General features: G+C 40.4%; 2 protein-coding genes across 15 annotated transcripts in view; one reads left to right on the forward strand and one right to left on the reverse strand.

Annotated features, from left to right (window-relative positions):
* Positions 1-3,815, forward strand: part of KMT2C (lysine methyltransferase 2C) — a 151,311-nt gene extending 147,496 nt beyond the window's left edge. For all 10 annotated transcript variants that reach the window (XM_081931326.1, XM_081931325.1, XM_081931330.1 and 7 more), the window contains 3 exons: positions 231-304; positions 668-776; positions 1,877-3,815. In XM_081931326.1, coding sequence (XP_081787452.1) covers positions 231-304; positions 668-776; positions 1,877-1,969 — 276 coding nt within the window. In that variant the 3' untranslated portion in view covers positions 1,970-3,815. The remainder of the gene's footprint in view (positions 1-230; positions 305-667; positions 777-1,876) is intronic.
* Positions 3,816-4,608: 793 nt separating this feature from the next.
* The window catches only part of GALNT11 (polypeptide N-acetylgalactosaminyltransferase 11), a 30,312-nt gene continuing 22,156 nt past the window's right edge, over positions 4,609-12,764 (reverse strand). For all 5 annotated transcript variants that reach the window (XM_081882415.1, XM_081882417.1, XM_081882416.1 and 2 more), the window contains 4 exons: positions 12,037-12,255; positions 9,898-10,002; positions 8,706-8,843; positions 4,609-5,694 (listed from right to left, as the gene is read on the reverse strand). In XM_081882415.1, coding sequence (XP_081738541.1) covers positions 5,563-5,694; positions 8,706-8,843; positions 9,898-10,002; positions 12,037-12,255 — 594 coding nt within the window. In that variant the 3' untranslated portion in view covers positions 4,609-5,562. The remainder of the gene's footprint in view (positions 5,695-8,705; positions 8,844-9,897; positions 10,003-12,036; positions 12,256-12,764) is intronic.

Raw genomic sequence — 12,764 nt, forward strand, 5'->3', positions numbered from 1 at the left:
TCTTCTAGGTTGCCTTTTCTATTCAATACATCTAGTCACAAAATACTAGTAAGCATGCTCTGCTTTCTGTGTTGGGTATAAATATACCCAAGTCTCCCACAGTATGCCAATGGGTTGCCTCATTATGAATCTGAAAAACACTTTGAACCGTGTGTCACTCCTTTTGTTTGAATGATTGACTCTTCTTGTACAGATCTGACAGCATTTTCTCTCTGCTTCCCTCCTCGCAGAATCGCGGAGTGTACATGTTCCGCATTGACAATGACCATGTCATTGATGCCACATTGACAGGAGGTCCTGCAAGGTGGGTGGCTCTTGAGAGGAATGGTGATCTCATTTTTGGATGCCAGCCATGTTCTCTTTGCCAGCTCTTTCCTGAGGAGTTCTACTGGAAGTGTTCTTCCGCAATTGCCTTTATTCTCCAAGTTGGCGCATTCAACTGTAATACTCCCAGTAAACTCTAAAGCTGCCTTATTAATTTACTGTAGCCTTGATTTGTGCTCTCAAAGCCAGATGTCCAGCAATAGAGCACTTTTTGAACTTTGTTTTTTCCTGGGCAAAGATCAGAGGTTGTATATATATTTTAAAGTAAAATCAGTTTGCTTCCTCAACACTTTAAAACATGTGCCTGGATTTCTCCTGTTTTCCCAACCCCCACCCCTTGTAGGTATATTAACCATTCCTGTGCACCAAACTGTGTGGCTGAGGTGGTAACCTTTGAAAGGGGACATAAGATCATCATTAGCTCTAGCAGGAGAATCCAGAAGGGAGAAGAGGTAGGATTTGTATAGCTTCTAGTGGCTTAAACCTTTATTTGTAGAATATGCTCAATTTCTTCTTTCTAAAATTCCTAGTTACAAAAATGTTTCAGCACTTGCTTCTTTTTTAAGTACCATGATTTATTTTCCATTGACTCATCAACTGGACTCAACTGGACTCATCAACTGGACTCACCCCCTTGTATTTTTTCCCATGCACTGCTTAGCATTTTAGGCGATTTATTAGAAGGCATTCTGAAGAATGCCTTGTTAAATTTGTTTATACTGTAAAGCTGTTTAACATTTACCACTTTCCTGTACCCGCATACCTGGGAGTAACTTTCACTGAACTCAACAGGGCTTACTTCTGCAAGTACACATATAGAAGTGTGCAGTCAAGTGTGCTTTGAATGCTGAAACATCACACTAAATAGGATATTGGAAAACTACTTCTGAAAAAAATATTTCATTCTGGTGTAACTGTTTTGGAGCCCATTCAAATGCACACAACAGTGTTGTAGAGTTCTTGGGCAGCATGCAGACCGTTTCATGTGGAGATGTATTTGCCCCCAACGTGGAAAGTTACTTTGATAGCAACAGATAAAGGCTTTTCAGGTGTATGCTTCCAAACACCTCGGGGAACATTCTTGCACCTCAATCAGCACATTTGATTCTGCACTATATTTTCAGTAGCAAGAACTCTGGCAAATAAAAACAGCCACAATGAGCTGGTTAGACTGGTTACAGAAATAGGTATCACCTATACCAACACTTAATCTGCAACATAATTTCAGGGTAATAATAATAGAAGAAGAATTTATTATTTATACCCCACCCATCTGAAATGGTTGCCCCAGCCATTCTGGGTGGCTACTCAGCACATTATCACATTACAAATGAATATGGCATTTGCCACTATATTGATTCAACGAGGCTGAACTTTAGCACCCTAGGCATAGTTCACCTTGCAAGAAGCTGCTTCTTCCATCCATAATCAATGTTAGCAACTTAAAATCCAACAACATATGAAATTGAGAACACGTCCATGTATATATGAGGTGAGTAGTTGTTCTTGATTTTGCAAACACCAAACCTAACTGGCAGTCCCTTTCTTTCAGCTCTGTTATGACTATAAGTTTGATTTTGAAGATGACCAGCACAAGATTCCATGTCACTGTGGAGCTGTAAACTGCCGAAAATGGATGAACTAGATGCATTCCTTGCTGTCTCCAGGGGTTGCTTGTCCCAAGGAAGAAGTGATTTTGATTTTTTTGATTTTTATGGGGTGGGTGGGTGTGAAAGCAATCACTTCTGAAAGTTGTATTCTACACCAGTGTGAAGCAAGCTGGCAGAATATGGAGTTGTTGCCTGATGTCCGAGGCACACAGAGGTGAAACTGATCTCCAAACCAGTCCAGCACTTTTGATTTTATGAACTCATAAGGAGAAATCGTTGAACTTGGGCAGAGAAGCTATGGCTGAACTGCAAAAGGGCAGTGGGGCATCAATGAATGTAGACTGAAATCACCAGCGAAAGGGAGACGTCCAAAGTGCTGGCCACAGCCTTACTTATTAAAGGGGCAGGCCCTCTAAATACAGAAAAATAAATAAATAAAAGTAGACACCACTGAACAAGGAATGTACTGAAATGACTTCCTTAGGGATAGAGCTAAGGGAAATAACTTGCACTAAAATACATTTAAAATACTTGATTCCATGAGTCAGTTTATTGTAGTTTTTGATTTCTGTAAAATAAGAGAAACTTTTTGTATTTATTATTGAAATAAGTGAATGAAGCTATTTTTAAAAGGAAAAGTTAGAAGCCAAGCTGCTGCTGTTACCTGCAGAACTAACAAACCCTGTTACTTTGTACAAAAGTGTAAATATTTTGAGGAATAAAGTACAGTATAAAAAAATAGTAATTGACCAAATGCTACCAGACTTTGCAGCAGTTCGGGTGCTTATTATAAAACTTTGATAGGGATGTTACAATATGATCTCATGTATTAAAAATGCCATTACAATTGTTATGGAATAACCAAAATCTCAATTTAAAGAGAGGTTTTACTTTATTTTTTTAATCTTTAAAGCAGGCTCAACTGTGCTCTATTAATAACTTTTTTAAGTAACCATTAAGACTGGTAGAGAGCATGTATATTACAACTATGACTTTTGTAGATGTCTGAGGAAATTTAGACTGATTTATTTTATTTGTATTATATTGTTACATCCCTATTTCTTAAATCAGGTTTTTTGTGCTTAGAATTTGTGATAACTGTGAATAACTGCTAAAACCACCCAAAATAGAAGCTGAACATTGATTTTCTTTTCCAGAAAAAAGTAGTGGGGATTACATGAACTGTTCAGCTTACACTAAATCATGTAATGAAAATAGAAATGTGTAGTGAGAGCGTAAGTCTAATACAATAGCTGCCTTCTTTAAAAGTAAAAACAAAGAAAAAATTAGGTGTAATTGTGCTTTCAGCTGCAGGACTCTGGCAATAGGGTTTTGGAAAATGTAATTTAAAAAATGTGTTTGTATGGATTGTTTTGTTTACATTTCTTTAAAAAAAATAAAACACTGTTTGTGTTTGCTTGTAGAAACCTAATCAACATTTTGAAGCAGGTTAGTTTTTTTATTTTGTACTTTAAATTCTGGTACTGACACTTCACAGTCTAAATATTAAAAAAATGAAGTTTTTTGTGTGCACAGCGAAAGTGGACTGTAAAACTGTTGATATATTCAGTGCTACAGTTCTGAACTTGTAATGTATATGGCATGATGTATTTTTATCTTACAGAATAAATCAATTGTATATATTTTTCTCTTGATAAATAGCTGTATGAAATTTGTTTCTCGAATATTTTTCTTCTCTTGTACAATATTCCAACATCCTACCAGTATTTGTCCTACAGGTTTTTTCTGTTCTGTATAATAGTTATCTAATGTTGGCAAAAAATGAATTTTTGAAGTATACAGAGTGTTATGGGCTTTGAAATTTGTGGAAACAGATTTAGAAGATCAGCATTTACAAATAAAATATTTTACATCTATAAATATTACCTCTATATTTTCATTTGGAAATGTTTCTTATTTTACTAAAATGTTCCTAGATGGTTTTCTTAGGAGCCTCAAGAGTTTGGTACAGCACTGCACTGCCATTCAAAGAGAGAAGCAGCCATAATAATATAAAAACAAATCCATCACCTTTACTCCAAACTAGAGCAGATAAAGTTGGAAGAAAGCTACAGTGCTAGTTCATATAATCTGAATGCTTCCCAAACTATTTATAGTATATGGCTTTTGAATGATCTGCAGAGTAAAATCACTGCCCACAAGAACTCCACCCAATTTTCTGTTCTGGATACCATAGCCTTCTACATCTGGATATAATCTGCTCAATTCTTTGAAAATAAGGTACAGTAAATATTAGGACAGATTCAAATCCCTTGAATTGGCACTGCAACTTCCACCCACAGCTTTCTTTCTGTATGAACACAGTGCAGCTGATGGCTGTTTCTTAACAAGGGCTTTCTTCCCCATACTTACAGAGCTGCTAGCTTCGCTGAAATGAAAGTGCAGTCTATGTTCAGAAGTGTTCATAGTGTGCTGTGTTATGTGCTGGGGATGCAGGCCTAACTAGACGACTTGTTAAAATAAGACAGGTGGCACACACTAGCTGGTATTCCATTTGTATGTTGAGCAGCATACAGTCCACAAATCAGTAAAAATTAACTCTGTGGCAAATTAAAACTTAAATTCTTATAAGGTACAGATCTCCCCCACCCCTTTGGGCAAGGTCTTAAGCATATTGCTCGATTTCAGAGAAAGACAGAAAATGTTTCAAACATTGTTAACCCTGAAGTATTTTCACAAGTTTATTATGCAACTGCATTTTAAACCAGTGCTGAATGGACAAATAAAGGATAAATCAGCAATTAATGCTTTCAATCCAGAGGAAGAAATTAAAAAGTCCACACAAGTGTATTGAGATACATACATCTTGCACCATAATCATTTCTGTTGACCTCTTCACTCAGAAACTGATTATAACAGAAAAAGTACCATACTTGCTCTTAAAATGCCAATTTCATATGGTGGCACCTGAAGATTCGCAAGCAGAAAGGCACCTCTGCTATTGCAAGTCAGCCCCTACCTGAATTCCAGTAATTGTTCCCGACTGCTGCAGCCCCCATTCCCATACCGCCCTAAGGATTCCCAGATCGTCAGGGGAGGCTTTTGGGATACAGGGGGGCAGCAGGCAGAAGGCACGAGACCCACTGCATAAACATATTTCCACTTCATGATTCTGGATGCTGCCCAGAGTCATCAAAATCTGTAATGACTTATTTTAAATTCCGTGACATAAAATGTTAACAATGTAACATGTTAAAATTAATGAATTAAAATTAAATACAGAGATTGGTTTAAAAGTGAATATTCTTTTTCCAGATCAGTTAAAATAATTCATCCCAACAAAGAAAATAATAGTACAGTAATACTTGTGCAAGAAGTACTGGCAAGACAAGGTAGTCATCTGACTATTGGAAATATTCAATATTTTCTTTCCTAATTAAATACAATGGTCTAACTATTTAGAGTATCTACATTTGCCAGGGAAGTGCAAAAAACTTACATGAATTGCACTTCTATGTGTGTAGAGATTGAAACGTGGCTGCCACAGCTCCTATTCCGCTTGCTTCTAAAAGCTTCCCAAACTGTTCCGTTTCAGAAATAGCAGCAGGGACTGCAGGCTCTATAAGTTCAACTATGGGCTACTGTAGAAATGGGCCTTCACTGTCACTCAGCTTTCAAAGCGCCACTGCTGAGGGAGGGAACCGTCACAAATTGCCATGGTCACATATCCTTTGAGGCTAAGCGGATCAGCTACCTTCATGCATTGCCCAACAGACACCTGATAGAGTCGATTATGTTTCTGGAGACAGAAAAATAAAACACAACAGTTGAGGCAAAGCAGCTCAAAACCTGCTTCTGAATGAGATTATTGTCTTTGCTGGGGTGAGAAGAGCTGACCTTACTTGGGCAGTTAAAATGTTGCCCTGATTCAGTCACCACTCATATAGAGGACAGGAACTCTGAATAACTATGCAGGCACTAATGTTTGAAGCTTGATGCTGCAGTGATCTGTTTGGATCACTTTTCTTAGTCAAATCTATGTACAGTGGTACCTCTGGTTACATACGCTTCAGGTTACATACGCTTCAGGTTACAGACTCTGCTAACCCAGAAATCGTGCTTCAGGTTAAGAACTTTGCTTCAGGATGAGAACAGAAATCGTGCTCTGGCGGCATGGCAGCAGCAGGAGGCCCCATTAGCTAAAGTGGTGCTTAAATTTAAGAACAGTTTCAGGTTAAGAACGGACCTCCGGAACGAATTAAGTACTTAACCCGAGGTACCACTGTATTGCAAAGCTGGGGAACTCTGCAAACATTACAATACATTACCACTGTAGACAAAAACAGTGAGATTAGTGTTTCCATGAAGCTAATCCCGGAGAGCTCATCTCATGGAATTTTGATATAGGTCAGCCTTCTCCAGCCTTGTGCCCTCCAGATGATTTGTACTGCAGAACAGACTTTCATTTTAAAATAACCAGACATGGTAGTAAAGAGGCACATTTTCAAAATGCAATGCGCTACCCTGGTGTCATTTCTTATGGGTTAGGAGGGAGGAGGGAGAGAGCAAACAAAGCTGGAGAAACCATGCCTGCAATGCAAACTGTCCTTCAGCTGAGCTACCCCCTGGGAAGCTGTTAAGTCTCCATTTTTTGCTTAGCGGCATATTGCCGTGTGGAAACACTTATCACAATGTTATTTCAATACAGTACTGGTATTCAACAATATGGCAATTTATTGCACAGCCCTCCTGCAGACATGCCCTCCAGTATGTGGAGAGAATTGAGGGGCTGGTGTTGAGAGTGCAGGGCTCCATTCTCCTCCCTCTTGCAACAATCTTTGTGTAGTTCTAAATACCCAATTAGATCTACAATCAACCCATATATGGCCAGGTTTTTGCAAATCGGGCTCTGGATTAAATGTTTCCAGTATGGCTACTTCCCATTATATAAATGTCTTCCAATGTTAAGCTTGTCAGGTTATTCCATGTAACCTCAAAAGGAGGTATTTGGATTTTTATTCCAACAATGACCCATTTACATGATAGTTCACTCCTCCACCGATCTCCACATAATTTAGATGAGCACATACATCATTTAATAACATTCCCAGATCTGCTGAAAGAGGCGGTCATTAAACCGCTTCTTAAAAAACCATCTTTAGACCCGGCCAGTATGGCCAACTATCGCCCAGTCTCAAATCTTCCATTCTTGGGCAAGGCGATTGAGCACATGGTTGCTGAACAACTCCAGGCACGCCTGGAGGATGCGGACCATTTGGATCCCTTCCAATCGGGATTCAGGCCTCATCATGGGACTGAAACTGCCTTGGTCGTGCTGGTTGATGATCTCCGGCGAGCTAGGGACAAAGGTGAGAGTTGTTTCCTAGTTCTGCTGGATCTCTCAGCGGCCTTTGATACAATCGACCATAACATCCTTCTGGACCGTCTAGAGGGGCTGGGAGCTGGGGGCACTGTTATGCAGTGGTTTCGCTCCTTCCTCCTGGGCCGGGTTCAGAAAGTGGTGGTGGGGGATGAGTGTTCAGACCCCTGGGCCCTCACTTGTGGGGTGCCTCAGGGTTCCGTCCTCACCCCCATGCTTTTTAACATCTATATGAAGCCGCTGGGAGAGATCATCAGGGGGTTTGGACTGGGTGTCCATCAATATGCAGATGATACCCAGCTCTACCTCTCTTTCAAATCAGAACCAGTGAAGGCAGTGAAGGTCCTGTGTGAGTGCCTGGAGGCAGTTGGAGGATGGATGGCGGCTAATGGATTGAGGTTGAATCCTGACAAGACAGAAGTACTGTTTTGGGGGGACAGGGGCGGGCTGGTGTGGAGGACTCCCTGGTCCTGAATAGGGTAACTGTGCCCCTGAAGGACCAGATGCGCAGCCTGGGAGTCATTTTGGACTCACAGCTGTCCATGGAGGTGCAGGTCAATTCTGTATCCAGGGCAGCTGTCTACCAACCCCACCTGGTACGCAGGCTGAGACCCTACCTGCCCGCGGACTGTCTCGCCAGAGTGGTGCATGCTCTGGTTATCTCCCGCTTGGACTACTGCAATGCACTCTACGTGGGGCTACCTTTGAAGGTGACTCGGAAACTACAACTAATCCAGAATGCGGCAGCTAGACTGGTGTCTGGGGGCGGCCGCCGAGACCACATAACACCGGTCTTGAAAGACCTACATTGGCTCCCAGTACGTTTCCAAGCACAATTCAAAGTGCTGGTGTTGACCTTTAAAGCCCTAAACGGCCTCGGCCTCGGTCTCCACCCCCATCGTTCTGCCCGGACGCTGAGGTCCAGCGCCGAGGGTCTTCTGGCGGTTCCCTCATTGCGAGAAGCAAAGCTACAGGGTACCAGGCAGAGGGCCTGCTCGGTAGTGGCGCCTGCCCTGTGGAACGCCCTCCCATCAGATGTCAAAGCGATAAATAACTACCTGACATTCAGAAGACATCTTAAGGCAGCCCTGTTCAGGGAAGTTTTTAACCTGTGATATTTTAGTGTATTTTTGGTTTCTATGGAAGCCGCCCAGAGTGGCTGGGGAAACCCAGCCAGATGGGCGGGGTACAAATAAATTATTATTATTATTATTATTATTATTATTATTATTATTATTACTACTACTATTACTATTATTATTATTATTATTTTATTTTTATTATTATTAATAGGAAACCTGTACTGAAAAACATTACTGTGGAATTGTTAACCCATATTTGATTTTTAGAATTAGAAAATCACATACCTACCCACACAAAGACACACACAGAAAGAGATCTGAAATCATCCACTCTTGTCCACAACTCACCCCAAGCACCCATTGCTGAGATCCTCCTGATCCATGGCATTTCATAAGGCGTGGTGGATCAGAAGTGCGAGATTCAGACACATCCAAGCATAGGAGATTGTTTAGAATCAGCTCATGATCTTCATTGTAAAGCCATACCTAATAGTGGAATAATTTATTTATTTAAAATCATTTCTAAACCTCTAAGTATTGTACAAAAATACAAGCAGTAAAATACTAACACAAAAACAACCACAAATCACTTTATAAAATATGCCACAGTGTAAAATCTCAGCTTTCTAAAGTATTTTGAAGCAGATTAATTTCTTATTAATTGCATTTAAGTAAGATTCCCTTCTTAACATTTTCAAATTAAGAATTGAGGAGTGAAAAAAAATCTGTTTACCTTAAGCAGAAAAAACTACCACAGATACTTATTTTCTGTGAACAAGTATGAGCTGAGCTTTAAAAAGGAAATATATTAGACCAATCTGAACATGTGGAGAGGTGCTAGCAATGGAAAACTCCCAGTTTTCTCTCCTCCCCCTTTTTTTGGCTTCTCTAAAATTACCTAAAAGTAGGGAGGGTGCCAGATGTTGTTTGCTTTAATTCTGAAACCCTCTAACAGCTGTGCATTTTTGGATCAGATATAATTTCTCTGGCTATTTTAAATCCACATTCATATGGGCCAGTAACTCTATTGAACTTATTTCCAGGACATGGGGCCCCTCCTCAAGGCACATTTTGAACCAGATCTGTTCTTGGTGCCCTGGAAAGTTCCTGGAATGGACCTCAGGCACTGAGCAGAATTCTGAATGTGTCACCTAGTGTAGTGAGGTACTTAAGGAATCCACAAAGCCTCCTTTTAGTAAGTGATTTTGAAGCAGACAACAGTGGCAAAAATTTGTAAAAGTAGCTAATGGATACTGATGTATTTATCTGAGTGATCAGTCCTGAAATAACAGAAAGGGAATTGATACAAACAGAAAGCTTTGTGTGAAGTAAGTGTCAAAAGATATAGATGACCAGAGCATACAGTGAGAAGATATCAAGTGAGAGACCCTTTTCGTGTCTATAGAGGAAGGAATTTGGGTGTTGTTTTTTAATGTTATGAAGGAGTGATCAAAATAAAGCAACACTGGAGACTATAAAAATGAACAATGCTAGGGAATGCAAAGCAAGGAGAAAGTAAGTGCTGTCTTCAGGCACTTACCTGATTTTGATCATTGTAATCACACTCTCTGACCACAACAAGTCCTCCTTTTTGACTTGGGTGGCCTTGGGCAACAAGACATTTATTTGTCTGAAGATGAAGCAGCTGCAAAAGAAACACACACATAAGACAACTGGAAAATGTCTGCAATCACAATACTATTCATTCTTGCCATATTATATAAGGGAGAGGATAGGGGAGAGCATTATGGAAAAAATGGGAGACGTTTGGAGGAAAGAGGCAGAAGGTTATTTTATGTGCTCTCTATAGAATTTCCCCTAACAACATAGGCGTAGCCAAGGGGGGGGGCAAGGGGCAGCTCCCCCCCATCAAGTGAAACAATAGAAATACTTAACTTACTGACCTATCACATCCGTTCTGCCCCCCTAACAAAAGTATTGGCTCCACCCATGCCTAATAGTTGTATCTCTAGAATAATTTTCACTAGATCAAGAAGAAGAAGAAGAAGAGTTTGGATTTGATATCCCGCCTTTCACTCCCTTTAAGGAGTCTCAAAGTGGCTAACATTCTCCTTTCCCTTCCTCCCCCACAACAAACACTCTGTGAGGTGAGTGGGGCTGAGAGACTTCAAAGAAGTGTGACTGGCCCAAAGTCACACTGGTATTGTTACAATCACAGAAGCAACTCTGTTGACAGATTTCTATGAGATATGCGTGGTAGAGACTAGTACGGACACAAAACTTTTCAGCACACACACAGTAAACTATAAGCTCTTCAGGCCTATCTTTTTTTCAAAACAAAACAAAACAAAACAAAACACCACTTTGTGTGCTGATAAGGTAGCCTCAGAGACAGCGACTTTGCCCAAAGCAACTTGATGCAGTCTCAAGGCTAAGAAGAGATAAAAGAGAAAGTTGCATGCACCTATGCACATTTTTATGATGCAAAACAGGCTAATTTAGGATTAATTATATCATCCAAAATTCTTTGGAAAGGTAAGATTTTTTAATCTCCTTCCACTGTAGAGTCATTTCCAATATATGTGTTCCTAAACAGGGGTTGTCCAACACGCGGCACACAAGCCACTTGTGGTCCTCAAGGCCTTTCTTAGTGGCCCTTGCTATGTACTGAAGCTGCAGGGAACTGGAAGTGACATGAAAGCCTTGCCCTAGTTTGTGACCAGCACAGCCACTCGTCCCAGCTGTGGCTGAGAATCCACCTTGGGGGCAGGATGAGTAGAGAGCAAGAAGGATGTGGGGGGGAAAGGAAAGGAGGGGAGTGAAAGGCAATTTCTTCAGCTAAGCAAGCAATGTCTTCCTTGCAGAAGATTCTCTCATCCAGAGAGAATCCCTAACTTGTACTAGAGATAGTGAGTGTGCACACACATGTGTGCATGTGTTGAATATTTGGGTGGTGGTGGCGGCAGGGCTGGAAGCCGGAGTGGCAAAGAAGGAGAGAAGGGGGAAAGGGGCAAGAAAGCAATAAAAGCAAAATGGCAGAGCTGCAGTGAGTTGCTAATTTTCTTCGTCTCATTTTCTTTTCGTCTCTCTGCCCTGCCCCACCAAGAGCTGGTAATAACTCCCTTGCTCTTTCCTCTCCCTTCCTCTTTGCAGTCTGGAGTCCTGCCTGCATCCAGCAACTTCCCTCACACCAGGCAGCCTCCATGATTTGGGATCTTTTTGGTCACTTTTTAGGTAGGTAGGTAGATAAATGTGTGTATAATAAATAATATTAAATATATTGCAAACACTTTATGATATGGAAATTTAATTCAGTGTGTATACCCCCCGCCCCAGGTTCTGTGTCAAAATACTCTTGTGGCCTACTTTGTTTGAGAGCTTGGACCACCCTGTCCTAAAGCAAGAGTGCTTCTGATCAGACAAGAGATTATAGTGGCCTACAAATGTGAAAGGCATTCATCCATAATGAAGGTTGTTAACCTGCACAGGAAGGAAGGCAAGTAAGACTGATATGATATCTTTAGCATATTTGATCTAAAAACTACAGTGCATAATTACAGATTTTCAAAGCTACTCTTACTGCAAAGCTGCACTATTTTACAGATAGAAAGTAATAATACAGTTTCTTTTAATTCAGATGCCAGCTTTTGTGATCTTTATAACTACATTTTTCAGAGTATGGTTTTAAAGAACCTGAAGAGTTAGAACAGCATCTTACCCGTCCACGTTGCAATGTTTTTGGTCGTTTTTGCCCTTTGTTGAAAAAGAGTGGCGGCGGTACTTTGGCATTAGAACCAGAAATTTGCATCTCTGGGTATATATTGTCTAAATACCACTTAAAGGATTTGCAGTTCAACTTTCTTCTCAACTCCACACGATCAGTAATATTCCCATAGTTCCTTGTCCGTAATTCTGGTCGCAGAGCAAAATACTGTTCCTATGTCATAAAGAGGAAAGCGTGCTAGGAAAAATTACAATTCAGAACAATGATTCTATTTTGAAGTGAGGGTGAATACACAGGACTGAAAACAAAACAAGCAAAAAGCCAATTTCTCTGAACTGTAAACCAATGTGGTTTGTACATGTTATAAAGCTACACTTTGAAACGACTGTGCCTATCCAGCCAATAATGACCAAGGGCAGAACCACAAATTTTAGGACCTGGGGGGTCAGCTTGCTATATTCAGTTTTTCATAGCAGCTGAAAATTGCCTGTCTCCCACCCTGGCTCAAAACGTATGTGTAAGTAAGAATGTGAAGATAAATAATGAACATATAACCTAAGTTAGAAAACATAACTGCAGACCCCAAAGGGCTGGGCCCCAGTTACCCCCTCATAACCAACGAAACCTATGCTTCAGGTAGAACCACTTTTGTTCTGATTTACTGTTTTACTACATGTCACCAAGGAAATTACGGGAATTATCAATGCAAATTTCTAAACTTT

Source organism: Podarcis melisellensis, assembly GCF_964234715.1.
Source record: "Podarcis melisellensis genome assembly, chromosome: 12".
NCBI classification, from domain to species: domain Eukaryota; kingdom Metazoa; phylum Chordata; class Lepidosauria; order Squamata; family Lacertidae; genus Podarcis; species Podarcis melisellensis.